Source organism: Pelophylax lessonae (assembly GCF_965119305.1).
Source record: "Pelophylax lessonae genome assembly, chromosome: 11".
NCBI classification, from domain to species: Eukaryota; Metazoa; Chordata; class Amphibia; order Anura; family Ranidae; genus Pelophylax; species Pelophylax lessonae.
Window position 1 is genome coordinate 211,978,895 of NC_138778.1, and position 17,405 is coordinate 211,996,299.

At 43.4% G+C, this 17,405-nt stretch overlaps 1 protein-coding gene across 1 annotated transcript in view; it reads right to left on the bottom strand.

Moving 5' to 3' along the window:
• Positions 1 to 9,537: 9,537 nt before the first annotated feature.
• Positions 9,538 to 17,405, bottom strand: part of CCM2L (CCM2 like scaffold protein) — a 57,948-nt gene continuing 50,080 nt past the window's right edge. Inside the window, exon 10 of the mRNA XM_082271655.1 lies at positions 9,538 to 9,911. Coding sequence (XP_082127781.1) covers positions 9,631 to 9,911 — 281 coding nt within the window. The 3' untranslated portion in view covers positions 9,538 to 9,630. The remainder of the gene's footprint in view (positions 9,912 to 17,405) is intronic.

A 17,405-nucleotide genomic window follows, 5' to 3' on the forward strand; every position in this document is an offset into this window, starting at 1 on the left:
CCGATTTTCATTAAATTAGTAAAGTTTTGGTCCGAAAAAAATCATAAGAGCAAGACTAGGCATGCTCAGAAATTAAAGAATACATACAAAACAATTCAACACATGACATCACTTCTGAAGTTGTATTCTGTCGTACGAGAATTTTCGTATGAAAGTAACCTCTTCACTTTCCATATGAGACCAACATGCAACAAAAAACTAAAGAAAATTCGTCTGATAATCTGATCGTGTGTGCCAGGCTTAAGTCTTGGTTTACTCAAGTGATATGCAGAGGACTGGCTGGCTCTGGGGATTAGTGAACAGCTCTCTAGCCAAAAGATTTTTGCAACTGCAGGTTCGAATCCTGATTCAGCTTTTGGAATGCGTGATGATATTTTACTTCTAGACATATGCCGGTTTTCGGTTATGCGATATACCGCGGTATCGCATATCCACGGTATTGATATTGCCAACTTTTTTAAATACCGTGTGTCTGGCTGTCTGCCGGGCTGTGTCAGGCTCCCCGCTGTGTCGCCGTGTCATGCCGTATGTGTGTCTGCCCTGTCTCCCGGGCTGTCAGGCTCCCCTCTGCATAATATCCCTTCTGTGTCACGCGGCTCTGCTCTCCTACTAGAACAGAGCCGCTTCTTCCTCTATAGTTCCGGGCGGCTCACAGGCGGAGTGATATCAGATGCACTCCGCCTGTGAATAGAGGGAGCCGTACACAGGAAGCATGCAGCTGTGCTCTACACTCCAGCCACATTCTTCCCGGGCTCAGCCAGACACAGTGCTCCTGCCTAGTGAGTGACTCGTGCGTGATGATTATATAACTACTGCAAGTACCTATCTACCCCCAATATATACTGTCACTGTGTAGATATATATATATATATTATTTTCTTATATAATTGAATACCGTGATAATACCGTATACCGTGGCAAAACCTTAATCAGTTAATCGCAGCATGGAAAACTGATACCGTCACATGCCTATTTACTTCTGAAGTAGGAGAATTAGCACACAAGTTGCTGAGCGGAGGCTAATAGCTTAGTGGATAAGAGTGTTGACCCTGGGTGCTGTAGACCCAAGTTCAAATCTACAAAAGCACTGCAGGCCTTGAGTGCAAGTTTATAAAGCACTGTAGACTCCAATGGTGGTTCCAAGAAAGCACTGCAGACCATGAATGCAAAGTGCTGTAGATTTGAGCTGAAAGCTTGGAGGCCATGGACAACCCACCAGTCTGCTCCAGTCCCAGGCCCCCACTGGCCTGTAACATGTGTGGGCATCACATTAGGTTGTGGACCCGCCTCTTCAGTCCACAGTCTGTGACATCACTGCAATATATATAATTAGAATGGGCTGTCTTACCAGATGAGCCAATCCTAAAAGTAGGGACTCAAAGTTGCCTCACCCCAGGCACTGTGTGGTACCTGTACCCCTTGCTGGTGGGAGGTGCAGTGAATCTTTCTCACTACCCTGTTCCATCAGCAGGGGGGTTCAGGTTCAGGTACTGCACAGTACCTGGGACTGAGAGACAGGCTGACTCAAGGATTTGAACTCAGGTCTCCAGCAGATTAATCACAGCTTCTACCCTCTGAGCCACCACTGGTTCACACCAACCTAAGTACTCGTCCTCCTATTTATGGACTACACTCAATAAATCTAATAATAATAGAGAAAATACATTTCAAGTCTCACTTTCAAAAATTGACGAAAAATACTCTGGGCAAGAGAGAAAAATAAAAAAATGTATGCCACACCGGGCAACATTGATTAATTTAGATTGAGTATTTTTCCTCTTAGTTTCACTAGTTGAAATAAAGTATAACCAGCTATAATAGAGGGGAAATATTTTAGGTCCCACCAGCAAAAATAGATGAAAAATATTTTAAGTCACAATTTTGGATGGAACGGTCTCCCACTCTCATGTAGTCGTTATATTTATATCGCAGGAAGTCTCCCATTTCAGCTTTTGAAGTAGGGAAGATAAGTTATAGATGCTCAGAGAATGTTGTATAGCTGTTTATCAGCCAGCAGAGAGCGCTGTTGTACCATCATCATAGACACATCTAGTGTACTAGTCTCCTGGCACAAAGTATTGTGACATAAATGATGCCTTTTTTTGGGGTTAATCTTGGGAAGGGGAGAGAGGAGAGTCTTCTACCCACAAAGTTGTACAAAGAAAGAATATTTGCTGGAAGCGACACACAGCTGTCCTCTCTGACCCCCTTCTACGCATGCTATTTACTTGGCAGCCTAGGTTTCCGGATCCTGAACAACAGGTGCATCTCATAAAATAAGAATATAATCAAAAAGTTAATTTATTTCAGTAATTCTATTCAAAAAGTGAAACTCATATATTATTTATAGATACGTCACACACATATATTTCAAGCATTTCTTTCTTTTAATTTTGATGATTATGGCTTCCAGCTAGTGACACCCCAAAATCCAGTATCTCAGAAAATGATGAATATTACATAGCACCAATTAGAAAAAATGATTTTTAATACAGAAATGTTGGCTTAGTGAAAAGTATGTCCATGTACAGTATAGTATTCACTAAATACTTGGTCGGGGCTCCTTTTGCATAAATTACTACATCAATGCGGCTTGGCATGGAGGCGATCAGCCTGTGGCACTGCTGAGGTGTTATGGAAGCCCAGGTTCCTTTGATAGCGGTCTTTAGCTCATCTGCATTGTTGGGTCTCTCATCTTCCTCTTGACAATACCCCACAGATTGGTTTAGGCCAGGCGAGTTTGCTGTCCAATCAAGCACAGCGATACCATGATCATGTGACCAAATATTGGTAGTTTTGGCAGTGTGGGCGGTGCCAAGTCCTGCTGGAAAATGAAATCAGCATCTCCATAAAGTTGGTCAGCAGAGGGAAGCATGAAGTGCTCTAGAATTTCCTGCTGGAGGGCTGCGCTGACTTTGGACTTGATAAAAAAAACAGTGGGCTAACACCAGCAGATGACATGAATCCCCAAATCATCACTGACTGTAGAAACTTCACACCAGACCTCATGCAACTTGGATTCTTGGGTCGTGATGTGCAGACGTCACCGTGTACAAGTGTCCCAGAGGGCGTGTTTTTTGAACTGCCAGCCAGCATCTATGGGATTTTAAGGCGCATTTCTTCTTATCTGATGTAAGTGCAATCTTTTACTCCTTTTAATAAAGTAAAACGGTTTTATACTATGGCGGCTTTTATTATCTTTCCATGGGGAACGGTATTCATATAAGTGTGGGGGAACGGACGCGCAGACACCGATCCTAGGATTGCCTTGTGTCCCCTCAATCCATTCAGGCCCTGGTGGGGTTACACCACAGGTGCTGTTGACCTTCATAGGTCTTTCTGTTCTGGTAAGAGGCTAATCTTACTTGGTGGATGGAATCTCACTTTGGGTGATATAAATTTGTGGAAGGATCACATTTGAAGATATAGTTTCACTTCACCGGTGTTTCCTATTAAAAATTATAGACTATTTTCTTCACTATAATTATTGAATTTATAAATTTAATATTGTATGCACCTAACGCAACGTTTTCCTCTTTTTATTGTTTATTTTGTGTTGTCACACATATTGTTGCTGCTTATCTTTTGTAAGCGCAGGTATTTTTTTTTCCATTCAACTTGGATTCTGTGCCTCTCCACTCCTCCAGACTCTAGGACATTGATTTCCAAAAGAAATGCAAAATTTTCCACAGTCAGTGATGATTTGGGGAGACATGTCATCTGCAAAAGGAGCCCCGACCAAGTATTGAATGCATACTATACTGTACATGGACATACTCTTCAGTAAGCCAACATTTCTGTATTCCAATTTTTTTTTTTTTTTATTGGTATGTAATATTCTAATTTATAAGATACTGAATTTTGGGATGTCACAAGCTGTAATCCACGTAGAAAATGTATACCGCGCCAACACTAATAATCAGCAGCCAGCAAAAACAAATGACAAGTTGTAAAAAGCAAGACATAAATAATGCAGCGCTGATGATGTAATTTAAACACATATAGTGCAAAATTATATGTGTAAATCAATACTTGCCCTTTCAAGTGCAAATATATGTGCAAAACTAAGCAAAGGCTGTGCAAACACATAAGAATTTAAACGTATGTAGTGCAAAATATATAGAACAATACACGCACTTTCCAGGAAGGTGACTGAAAGTGCAAATGTATGTGCAAAACTAAGCAAAAAAGTGCAAATACATAAAGTGCATAAGTGACCATAAAGTCCATAAATGCTATGCAGTTAAGTAAAAATAGTTCATCAAAAAAATAATAAAATCCGTGACATGTCCACCAAAAAAGTGAAAAGTGCAGATAAATCCTCTTGAGTGTATGACCACCACCGATGAAACGTGTAAACCAAGCTAGCTGTAATCCATAATCATCAAAATTAAAAGAAAGAAATGCTTGAAGTACCGTATTTTCCGGCGTATAAGACGACCCCCCCTAATTTTCAAGTTAAAACATAGGTTTTGGGCTATACTCGCCGTATAAGACTACCCCTCTTCCGAAGCAAGGCAGCACCATTGAAAAACATCAGATTTCTCATAGATCTCCAAGATACTCCAAGTACTGTAATAGATGTAATCCAGTGGCGTACCAATAGGGGGGGCGGGGACGGTCCGCCCCGGGTGCCACACATCAGGGGGGTGTCAGCAAGCACCAGGGTGACACCCGAGGCCGGCCGCCGGACTGCCTCCGCCGCTCACTGACACAGGAGCGCAGAGGAGGAGAAACAATAGCAGAGAATGGGAGAGAGACTCACAAGCCCTGCATACACAGCGCCGGTAAATGCCGAAGTTAACTCTGCTAGATAATTAGAAGGTGATTGGTTGCTAGGACTAGCACTATAAACTTCGGCATTTCCCGGCGCTGACCGCTGTGTATGCAGGGCTCGTGAGCCTCTCTCCCATTCTCTGCTTCAGTTCCTCCCTCTCTGCTCTCCTAATAAGGTAGGGGGGCGGGGGACAATTGTATTGTAAAGACAGTCGTTCTATTGGGGGGTCTGCATTGTAGAGGGGTTTTATGGGGGGGGGGTGTCTGCATTGTAGAGGGGTTTTATGGGGGGGTCTGCATTGTAGAGGGGTTTTATTGGGGGGGGTCTGCATTGTAGAGGGGTTTTATTGAGGGGGTCTGCATTGTAGAGGGGTTTTATTGGGGGGGGGGGGGTTGTCTGCATTGTAAAGGGGTTTTATTGGGGGGCTTGTATTGTAAAGTGGTTCTATTGGGGGGGGTCTGCATTTTAGAGGGGTTCTATGGGGGGGTTTGTATTGTAAAGGGTTCTATTGGGGGGGTTTGTATTGTAAAGGGGTACTATTGGGGGGGGGGTCTGCATTGTAAAGGGGTACTATTGGGGGGGTTTGTATTGTAAAGGGGTTCTATTGGCGGGGGCTTTGTATTGTTAAGGGGTTCTATTGGGGGGCTGTATAATGTAAAGGGTTCTGTTGAGGGGGGGGCGAGGGCTATGTCATGTAAAGGGTTCTATTGGGGGGGGTGCGGAAACTGTGTAATGTAAAGGGTTCTATGGGGGGGGTGGGGGCTGTGTAATGTAAGGGGTTCTTTTGGGGGGCAGGGGCTGTGTAATGTGAAGGGTTCCATGGAGGATGGGGGCTGTGTAATGTAAGGGGTTCTATTGGGGGACGGGGGCTGTATAATGGAAAAGGTTCTATGGGGGGCGGGAGCTGTGTAACATAAAGGTTTCCATGAGGGGGGTGTGGGCTGTGTAATGTAAAGGGTTCCAATGGGGGGGGCTGTGTAATGTAAAGGGTTCCAATGGGGGGGCTGTCTAATGTAAAGGGTTCCAATGGGGGGCTGTGTAATGTAAAGGGGTACGGGGGCTGTGTAATGTAAAGGGTTCCAATGGGGGGGCTGTGTAATGTAAAGGGGTCCAGGGGTACGGGGGCTGTGTAATGTAAAGGGTTCCAATGGGGGGGGCTGTGTAATGTAAAGGGGTCCAGGGGTACGGGGGCTGTGTAATGTAAAGGGGGTCTTCCTACATTTTACTTGCAGTTATTACTGCAGTCCTATAGATTTTTTTTCTGCATTTTCTGAAAGCGCACGAAAAGTCTTGCATGCTGCATCTTTGGCGCGCTTTCAGAAAACAGGAAAATCATTTTTTGGGGGGGGAGCGACACCATGGTTTACTGCACCAGGTGACACCAACCCTAGTGACACCACTGGCAGTAGCACACAGTAAGTATGCCACTGCCAGTTACATGTATTTCTGTCTGGCGCCTCAAGTCAATCGGCGCCGTTTTTGCAGAGGAGGAGGGGCCTGGTCGCCGGGTCAATGTGTGGTTCGTCGCCTGCACGCCGGGGGGGGGGGGGGTGCCAGATATAGGATCCGCCCCGGGGTGCCAAATGCTCTAGGTACGCCCTTGATGTAATCTCTCATAATATCTCCAAGGTACCCTGAGTATAAGTATAAGTATTACCGGAAGATGTAATCTCTCAAGACGCTGGCTGTGTGGGAATCCTGTACCGGTATACCGTATGTACCGTAGCTTCGGCTACATACAGTGTATCGCGCTGAGCCAATCACAGTGAGTGATGTATTCTATTATTGAATGCAAAGCCTGCTCGGATTGGCAGAGTCAGAGAGGCGGGCTGATGTTACTCCGCCAATCCGAGCAGGCTTTGCATTCAATAATAGAATACATCGCTCTCCCCGATTGGCTCAGCGCGATACACTGTATGTAGCCGAAGCTATGGTACATACGGTATACCGGTACAGGATTTCCACACAGCCAGCGTCTTGAGAGATTACATCTACCGGAAATACTTATACTTAGGTTACCTTGGAGATATTCTACTCGGCGTATAAGACGACCCCCCATTTTTGGGGGATTTTTTTGAGGTTCAAAAGTAGTCTTATATGCCAGAAAATACAGTATATCACTCTAAACAAAATATGAGTTTCACTTTTTTAATTGAATTACTGAAATAAATTAACTTTTTGATGATATTCTAATTTTATGAGATGCACCTGTAGGTTAGAAAGTCAGCCTAAAATCAGAACCTAACCTAACCCAGACAACATTGGATCAAAGGGCAAAGCTTACTTTTCCATCCATCTGGAGGATCAGATCAGATGAAAATGGACAGGTGGTCCGTTCTCATATGATCTCCCCATGGATGGGGGAGGGGGACACCTGTTCCTGTGGCAACTAGGAAAGGATATCCCCTCATAGCAACAGAGACATCTTTTACTTCCTGTTGGGTGTCTAGGATAAGAAGTAAAAGGAAATCACTCTAAAAAAGAAAGTCCTAACAGGATTTTCAACTATTCTATACTCTGTTAACCACTTGCCGACCGCCGCACGCCGATCTACGTCGGCGGTCAGCCCCTCACAGGCAAAGTGACGTAGGGCTACGTCACTAGCTTGTGAGGGTCTAGGGAGCGAGCGCGCGCCGCCGGAGGCGCGCTCCCGCGTGGTCACGGACCCCCCCCCCCCGCGCGTGTGACCGGCGGACCCGATGTCCCCCGGCCACTCTGCGATCGGCGGGGGAGAGGGAGAAAGTCAGGCAGCTTGTGTAAACAAGCTGCCTGTCATTCTCCCCTCTGTATGAGAGCTGATCATATGGATCTACTATGTAGATCCGTTGATCACTCTGCATACAGCTGAAGCCACAGCCAATCACAGTTAGAATCACGCCCCTAGGGACACACACAGCCCCTCCCTCTCAAATAAAGTTAACCCCTTCACTACCAGTGTATTTTTACAGTAACAGTGCATATATATAGCACTGATTACTGTAGAAATGTCACTGGTAACCCCAAAAGTGTCAAAAATGTCAGTCAAGGGTCCGATCTGTCCGCCGCAATGTCGCAGTACCGCAAAAAAAATCGCAGATCGCCGCCATTACGCGTTAAAAAAAAAAAAACAACAAAAATGACAAAAATCTTTCCCTTAGTCAGTAAACGCAATAACTTTTGCGCAAACCAATCAAAATACGCTTTTTGCGATTTTTTTTACCAAACGTAGGTAGCATAAAACAAATTGGCCGAAAATGGTAAAAAATTTTGATTTTTAAATTTTTTTTTGGGGGAATTTCATATAAAAAAAAGGGAAAAATATTGCTATTTTTGCAAAATTGACGCTCTTTTTTTGTTTATAGCGCGTGATCAAAAAATCGCACAGGTGATCAAATACCGCCAAAAGAAAGCTCTGTTTGTGGGAAAAAAAGGAAGCCAAATTCGTTTAGGTACAGCGTCGCACGACCGCGCAATTGTCCGTTAAAGTCACGCAGTGCCGAATCGCAAAATAACCCCTGGTCGTTTAGCAGCCAAATCCTCCGGGGCTTAAGTGGTTAAAGAAAAAAAAAAAGTTTGCTTTAGATATATTTTAACATCTAGATGTAAAATAAAACTCTTGGGTGTGTTATCTGCATTCCCTCTATCATCATACAGTATTAAAGTGATTGTAAAGCTTTGCATTTTATTTATTTTTTTTAAACAAACATTTCATACTCACCTGCTCTGTGCAGTTGGTTTTGCACAGAGCAGCCTGATCCTCCGCTTCTCAGGTCTGCCCCTCCCCCTTGCCAAGTTTCCCCATAACAAGCTGCGTGCTATAGTATAGGGGCACTCCTGTGTGCTTGCTCCCGAGCTGAATCTGTGTCTTTTGACTGAGAGCGTGGCTCAGCTCTCACAGCCTGTGCTTGACAGCACTAAAAAGGAAAGAAGACAGACGGCACACCATCCTAGCGCATCACCTTTTGCAACAATTAAAAAAGAAAAGTATATACATCATACAACCAAAATATAGCCAAATGTAGCTGACAGATATTTGAGGGTGTCCCCTCCTCTTCAGAGCTCTGAGGGGACACCCCCGAAATGCGTCAGCTACATTTGGAGGTTTACATTCCACCACTGTTTGTACTAACAGACTATGCTGACTGGAGACTGTTGCCATTTGTATGTTTTATATTTTAAATATCTATAATAAACGTTACATTTTATATATATATTGGTGCCGTTAAAGTCTATGTTTGCTTTTTCAAATTACAATCTAATGTGCTAGGCCGGTGCGCCCTCTGTATTCTTTCCCTTTTAGGGCTTTATCTGGGTTCTTCTGACCTGTTGGGAGTGGCAGCACAGCCAAAATGGCGGCTAAACCAGCGGAGTCGCGTTTCTAAAAGATCAAGCCGCTCAGCAACCCCTCAAGTGCAGGAGCATTCATTTCCTTTTTCCTGTGCTTGACAGCAGCAGGAGCCAATGGCTGCCTCTCTGTCCAATGAGGAGAGAGAGAGCTGAGAGAGCCACTGCTCTTGTACACAGCGCTGGATCAAGATTGGGTACAGGTAAGTATAGGGGGGGGGGGCAGGGTATATCAGAGTATACCTTTTATGTTCTGTAACTGCAGACCTGAATCACCGAGCTGTTGACTCCCAACAACCCATCAGATCATCACTCTATGATTGTCATGTGACCATCAATACAAAACTCAGACGCTTTTATAAGAACAAAACTTTTATTTATTTTTTTCGTTTTATTTTTTATATAAAAGTTACAGAACACACAACTGACCACCATTTCTCAGTGTTTGGCTGCTACAGAAAAACGGAGGCACTTGATAAAACGACTTCCTGTCTTGTCTGGAAATGGCTCACATTGCCCAGACACAGAGATCACAAGAAATCATCATCGACATCATCATCGTCATCATCATCATCCCTTGCCAAAGCTTCGATATTGTGAGTGATGTCTGTGATCATGCGGTTGAAGGAGTGGGAGGGCGAGCTCGGCGAGCAGCTGTCATAATTCCGCACCGCCGAGGCTGACGTGTTGCTCATGCTGCGCTTAATCCTCCCGAAACTGTCTGTCAGGATCCCTCCATCCCTTATCCCGATGCTCTCCAGGAAACCTTCGAAGTAGCCGATGTCCATGTCAGGGATAAAAGGTCTGAGGCCTGGGAAGACACAACCACTAATGTGAGATAATTATAATACCTGCTCTTACCTGGAGGAGATGAATGAAACGAGCAAGTCCACAAATCATAGGCTGGCCATACATTACACAACTTTGTTTCTCGTTTAATTTTCTTTAGATTTACCTTAAACTATGTAGTGTTATGTCCCGTACACACGTACCGATCGTCGGCCGAACAATCGGCCGTCTTTTGTCCCCGGGCTGTCGTGTCCGCTGAAAAGTGCAAAAGACTGCACACGAATTTTGTCGGCCAACAACAGCCAACTGCAGAAGTGATGTCATGTGATGGTTAACTTTCCCTGTGTTTTGTCTTTTCTGAAGCATGCCCAGTCTTGCAAATCTGCTGTCTGTCGGCCGAATTCTGTACTGACTGGCGAACAATCGGCCGTTCTGGTGTCGGCATACAAAAATTTTAATGCTTGCACGACAGATTCTTTTCGGCCGAAAGTGCGCTGTCGGCTGTCTGAAGCATCATACTAACAAGCCTACGATCGGTCGTCGGCCGAATCTTTTCGGCCGACAATCGGTACGTGTGTACGGGCCTTTAGGGTCCGTCTGACTGCACACAAATTGAAAGTGTTTAGGTTTGACCTTATTTTATATGGATTTGGTAAATCTAAAGGAAATATATATATGAGCTGTGAGCTAGATAGGGGCAGACCAGTGGATGTGGTGTACCTGGATTTCACTAAGGCGTTTGATACAGTTCCCCACAAGCGCTTAATTTATAAAATAAGGTCTGCAGGCATCGACCACAAGGTTCGCTTTTGAATACGGAACTGGCTAAAAGGGCGTGTCCAAAGGGTGGTAATAAAAAGCGCATACTCAGACTGGTCTGAGGTGGTAAGCGGGGTCCCCCAAGGCTCAGTCCTGGGACCAACCTTGTTCAATTTATTCATAAACAGCATTGAGGATGGGATCAGTAGTTCGTTATCAGTTTTTGCAGATGACACAAAATTGGGCAGGGCAATGACTGCACAGCATGAAGCAGATATCCTACAGGATGACCTGGGCAAAATAACAGAGTGGGCAACGACATGGCAAATGAGGTTTAATGTGGAGAAGTGTAAGGTTTTGCACTTGGGGACTAAAAACATAAAAGCACAATACACTTTAGGGGGTGAATCAAATATGGAGAAAGATCTGGGAGTCTTGGTAGAGGATAGACCAGGCAATAGCATGCAATGTCAAGCGGCAGCTGCCAAAGCCAGCAGAATATTAGCATGCATAAAGACAGGGATGTATTCCAGAGATAAAACTATAATCCTTCCACTTTATAAAACTCTGGTCCGACCGCATCTGGAGTATTCTGTCCAGTTCTGGTCGCCAGTCCTCAGGAGGGATGTGTTGGAGCTGGAGAGAGTCCAGAGAAGGGCAACTAAACTAATTAGGGGATTGGAGGACCTTAATTATGAAGAGCGTCTGCAATCGCTTAATTTATTCTCCCTGGAGAAGAGGAGAGGACTGAGAGGGGACATGATAGAAATTTATAAATACCTCAATGGTGATCTCAGCATAGAAAAAAAGCTATTCAGTCACAAAGATTGCATGAGGACACGAGGGCATACAATGCGATTAGAGGAGAAGCGGTTTAACCTCAGGCAACACAGGGGGTTCTTTACTGTTAGGGCAACAAGATGGTGGAATTCTCTACCACAAGAGGTGGTTTCTGCGGGAAGTATGGTGGCTTTCAAAAGACTCTTAGACGTACATCTCAAGGATCAGAACATTCAGGGCTATGTGAGATGATTACAGCCACACACACCTACACAGGTTGAACTGGATGGACTATTGTCTTTATTCAACCTCAACTACTATGTAACTATATATATTATATATATATATATATATATATATATATATATATATATACATACTGTATTATATAATATAATATATATATATATATATATATATATATTATATGCACACATATATATATAACGAAATGTATGGCTAGCCTTTTTTTTGGACGAGACTTTTTGTAGAACATTTGTACGAAAATTCTTTGAACATTCGATGAATGGACAAATGTCATTTTAAAATTGTCTGTTGCTTTCAACATTCTTTTTTAAAATTAATGTAATTTCTGAACGATAACCACATACACTCCTGAAAATTCATTGACCGAGAAAAATTTTCCTTCCTGCCCCTTCAAATTTTTTCCGTTACTGCAGTCGAAAACAGACATCGATTTGACCCCACTAGTAGAAAATCAAACTAATTTTCTTAAAATGAAAATTTCCAAACAAAAATCTATACGTGTATGGCGGACAATTCTGAAAAAAAAAAAAAAAAACAATATTTTTCACTTTCTGCTATGTAACATTCCCAATAGAAAAAATGTAAAAATCAAATTTTTTCATCATTTTAGGCCAATTTGTATTCTGTCACATATTTTTGGTAGAAAAAAAAAAAAATCCCAATAAATGTATATTGATTGGTTTGCGCAAAAGTTATCACGTCTACAAACTAGGGGAAAGATTTCTCTCTTTTTTTTTTCTAGTAATGGTGGCGTTTTTTGTGGGACTGCGAAATTGCGGCGGACGGATCGGACACCTAACTGGCATTTTTTACACTTTTGGGGGGGACCAGTGACATTACTACAGTAATCAGTGCTAAAAATCCCTTCACTAATGACACTGGCAGGGAAGGGGTTAACACCAAGGGCGATCAAAGGGTTATGTCCCTAGGGCGTTGTGTCCCTAGGGCGTCCTTTCTAACTGTGTGGGGGATGGGCTTTCTGGATGAACGCAGAGACCTGCGTTCCTAAATAGGAGGAACACAGGATTCCTGTGTTCATTGCTGACAGAACAGCGGTCTTCCATGTTGACAACAGCAGACCGGCATTCTGTCTCCACAGGGAGTGATCATGGGAGCCCAGCAGACATCGTGTCCGCCCGACCCACTGATTGACTCGCCTCCGCTAGCTGTCCTACGTACAGGTACCTCGTTTTGTGGGACAGAGCTGACCTGCCGCAGTATAAATCGTCAAGTGGTTAAAGATTAAGTTCGCCTTTGGGAACATGTTCCGTTTTTAGGGTGGAACACATAAAGTTCCCACTGCTGCAGCCGCTCGCCGCTCCCTCCTCTCCCTGTGACAGCAGTACGGAGAGAAGTTCCCCTTATTAGCTGTCACTTTTTAAAAACTGTGCCGCTCCCCCCCACATGGCCTTGTCATTCATACACACAGCTCTGTGTGTGAATAAACTCCAAGCCCTGACATCCTTTGCGGCTGTCAGCTTGAAGATCTGAACTACTACGGCACTGGTGAGCACTGTGGCAGTTCATTGATTGTTCCTGCCAGTGTGAAACTGCCTCTAGGTATGATGTAAAGGCAGACAGATCACACTGACAGTCTGAAGGAGACCTTGATGGCACCAGCTGATTGCAGGTGCAATGCTTTACAGGCTCCTAAAACAAAAAATAGTAAATGCACATTTCTTTTACCTGCAAAAAAATGTGCATTTATTTATTTAACCTGTTCCCGCCTGGGGTATTGTAAAAGGACGCCTGCGGGAACCTCTAATCCCTCGGGGTGGATGTTGTATGAGGTCAGCCCGTTCTCACCACTCCTGCGTGCCCCCGGGGCCGCGCAGCGTAGGGATCAGGGATGAGGCGTGTCCCTCTGTGTTAAATCACAGCCAGTCACATGTGTTGTCTTCTTTCTCAACAAGCAGTGCGGCGATCATAGGGGAGTTGTGTCTCTCAGACACAGCCCATCCCTGATCACATGACCGGCTGTGTCCAATCACAGCCAGTCACAAAGGGCTGTAACTAATGTCAACAAAGGGCTGTAACTCGCCGTTATCGAGTTCTTCTCAGAGTGTGAGGAGATCTGGAAACATTGAAACAGCGAGTTACAGTACTGTGCCCTGATTGCCCCCAAAATAAAGAGGACCTGTCTAAAAGCCCATCAGAGCACCCGAGTACCTGTCACCAGCCCATCAGAGTAACCGAGTACCTGTCACCAGCCCATCAGAGCACCCGAGTACCTATCACCAGCCCATCAGAGTACCCGAGTACCTATCACCAGCCCATCAGAGCACCCGAGTACCTGTCATCAGCCTATCAGAATACCATAGTACCCGAGTACCTATCTTCTGCCCAGAGTATCCAAGTGCCTATCTGCAGCCCATCAGAGTACCCGAGTACCTGCCAGCAGGCCATCAGAGTAGCCAGCGATTTAGACATTATTGGCTGTGTGTTGAGTTATTCTGAGGGGACAGCAAATTTACACTGTTTTACAAGCTGTACACTCACTACTTTACATTGTAGCAAAGTGTAATTTCTTCAGTGTTGTCACATGAAAAGATAGAATAAAATATTTACACAAATGTGAGGGGTGTACTCACTTTTGTGAGATACTATATATCTGCATCACATCAGAGTACCCGAGTACCTGTCTCCAGCCCATCAGAGTACCCGAGTACCTATCTCCAGGCCATTAGAGTGCCCAAGTACTGTCTCAAGCCCATCAGAGTAACTGAGTACCTGTCTCTTGGAGGTCATTTTGTGGGCGTTTCCCTTGTCATGGTGCTCCAGGGCCTTCACAGGTGTGATAGGTAGTCAGGAAATTAGATGTGTAATTTATGTCCCTAGAATGCCTGATGGTGCTCTCTGCTTGTTGGGCCTCTGTATGTGGCAGTATTTTGGGGTGTCATTTTTTCTATGTACATGCTATGTGTTAGAAATAGCTTATAAATTAAGAACTTGGTGTAAAAAAAAAAAAAAAATTGGTTTTCATTTTTTTCCCACATTTTCCAAAAACTTGTGGAAAACAAAATGACATGTTCAAAAGACTCATTATAATTCATAGATTATGTGTTTGGGTGTTTGCTTTCCAAAATTGGGTCATTTTGTGGGCGTTTACATTGTCCTGGTGCTCCATAGCCCTCAAAAATGTGATAGGTCGTCAGGAAATGAAATGTGTTATTTATGTTTCTAGAACGCCTGAAGGTGCTACTTGGATGTTGGGCCTCTGTATGTGGCCAGTTTCACAAATTTGGTATCGCCATACTCAGGAGGAGTAAAAGAATGTGTTTTGGGGTATAATTGCAAGTATGCCTATACAGCATGTGAGAAATAACTTGTTAATATGACAATTTTGTGTAAAAAATAAATAAATAAACGAATGTCCTAATTTTGGGAAAAATTGACAACTTCAAAAAACTCACCATGCCTCTTACTGAATACCTTGTACTGTCTAATTTCCAGAAATGGGTAATTTGGGGGGTATTTGTACTGTCCTTACATTTCAGGGCCTCAAGAAATTAGATCGGCCATCAGTACATCAAGTGTGATCAATTTTCAATGATTGGCACCATAGATTTACTCTACTTAGACTAAATAATATACACTGATTTGGGTTCTTTTTACCAAGGATATGTAGTAGTATAAATGTTGGCCCAAATTTATGAACCAAAATGACTTAATTGCAAAATTTCATAACAGAAACGAAAAAAAAAAAAGTTTTTTTTTCAAAATGTTCACTCTTTTTTCACTTAGATCACAAAAAATAAAAAACCCAGTGGTGTTTAAAAACCACTAAAAGAAAGTTCGATTTGTGTGAAAAAAATGATAAAAATTAACATTATATGTGTTATTTATGCTCCTAGAACGCCTGAAGGTGCTACTTGGTTGTTGGGCCTCCCTGTATGTGGCCAGTTTCACACATGTGGTATGGGTGCAGTGTTTCATGACCGAGTAATTGTCATTTAAAGCGTGAGAACACTGAAAGCTGAAAATTGGTCTGGGCAGGAAGGGGGTCAAAGTGCTCAATACTGAAGTGGTTAAAAAGTGAACTTATCCTTTAAGGCAGGCATGTCCAACCTGCGGTACGGGGGCCGCATGTGGCCCGGAACAGCAGGCAATGCGGCCTACTGCCCCCTGACAATTTTTTTTTTTTTTGCTGGGGAGGAAAGAAGTTGAGTCGCGGGCATGGTCAACTAACTGTAGGCAGAGGCTGCCAATTAGGATCATCCACTAATTGTAATAAATTAGTGCTGGGGGGGCGCAGCAGCACGCGAAGGGCGCGGCAGCGTTTTTTTACTTATATACCTTAACTAAAAGTATATATATATATTTTTTTTTTTTTTTAGAAAAGGTGAATTTTTTATTAGAGAAAACAATACATTAGCAGGACATGCTTGGAATTATTGGAAAAAATGTGTTTCTGTACACACAGTTTTGTCCTTCCTCACAGCATAACATATGAGGCAATACCATTTGATATGAGCATAAATAAACCAATGACTGTATATTGAACTTGCTGAACAAATGTGAGAAATCAAGACCTACAGACCAGTTCTTTGATAAGGAATACAGCTACAGTACAGACATTAAACAAAACATTAACTTTTTGGGGCTGAAAGGAATCCATTAACTGCTTTTATTCAACATCTGAATATATTCTTGCAGGTGTTTAAATTACAGGCAAATATACTGTTAAGCACAGTAATGCCATTTTATAGCCATGTATAAAAACATGGAAAGCCATTTACAGACCCATTAATGGACCAGCACCTCAATGTACAAACTACATTTCTCACAGTTCTTCTGCATCAGTGCAATCGCTTGAAGGTCCCTCTAGTGGCAGATAAATTAACTACTGTTTAACAGCAAAAAAAATAAAAATTAGTTGTTTGCTTGATAGAACTGAAAGTTAGCTGCACAAGACCAGGGTTTCTTCTGCTCCAGGGGCAAAATTCTTGGCCTCCCCATTCTCTTGGGTAGTAATTAGATCAATAATAGCTGTGAGAAAAGCACAGTCTCTTGATTCTGTTTCACTCCAGTCTACAGGCTGAGGATTTTCTAACTTCTCTTGCAAAAGGGAATCGAGCTCGGTCTTCAAATCCTTGACCAGGTTTGCAATCCAAGCAGGCGACTGAAAAACAATCCATTCATCGACAGCAATATTGTCCTGCCCTTGGTCCTTCTGGATGGAAATATCTCCTCCAAAGAAAAGTAGTGAATATGGAGAGACCTCTGTGCAGTCATACAGGTGAATACTACTGGTTTTCATCTTCAGGTGGTAGACCAGCCAGGAGTATTGAAACTCTGTCTCTCTACCACGTTGACGGATTTGGGATGAATGCAGACCTTACCATCTGGTTTTGTGTAAACTTTTACCATTTGTCTTTTTTTACCGAAGGCGGGGCGAATCTTAGCCACTTTTGGATACGACCCAGCACAGATAACCGCCTTGATGAGCTTTTCATTATCTGAATTGATATTAGCTTTAGAATGCTTTGGATTACTGCTGCTGACAAAGCCTGCTCCAAGCAGGTGCTCAGCAAACTGCCCTTTCATGTCAGTTAGCATCTTGAGTGAATTAGAAGACAGGAAGTTATCCCAGCAGTAGTCCTTCTCTGCTTGTAGTCCATATCGCTTTGATTCCTCCCAACCCAAGAATGCATTCAGAACAGTCAAGTGGTCACTCTTCGTATTTTTGGACAATTCCTTCCTTCTTGCA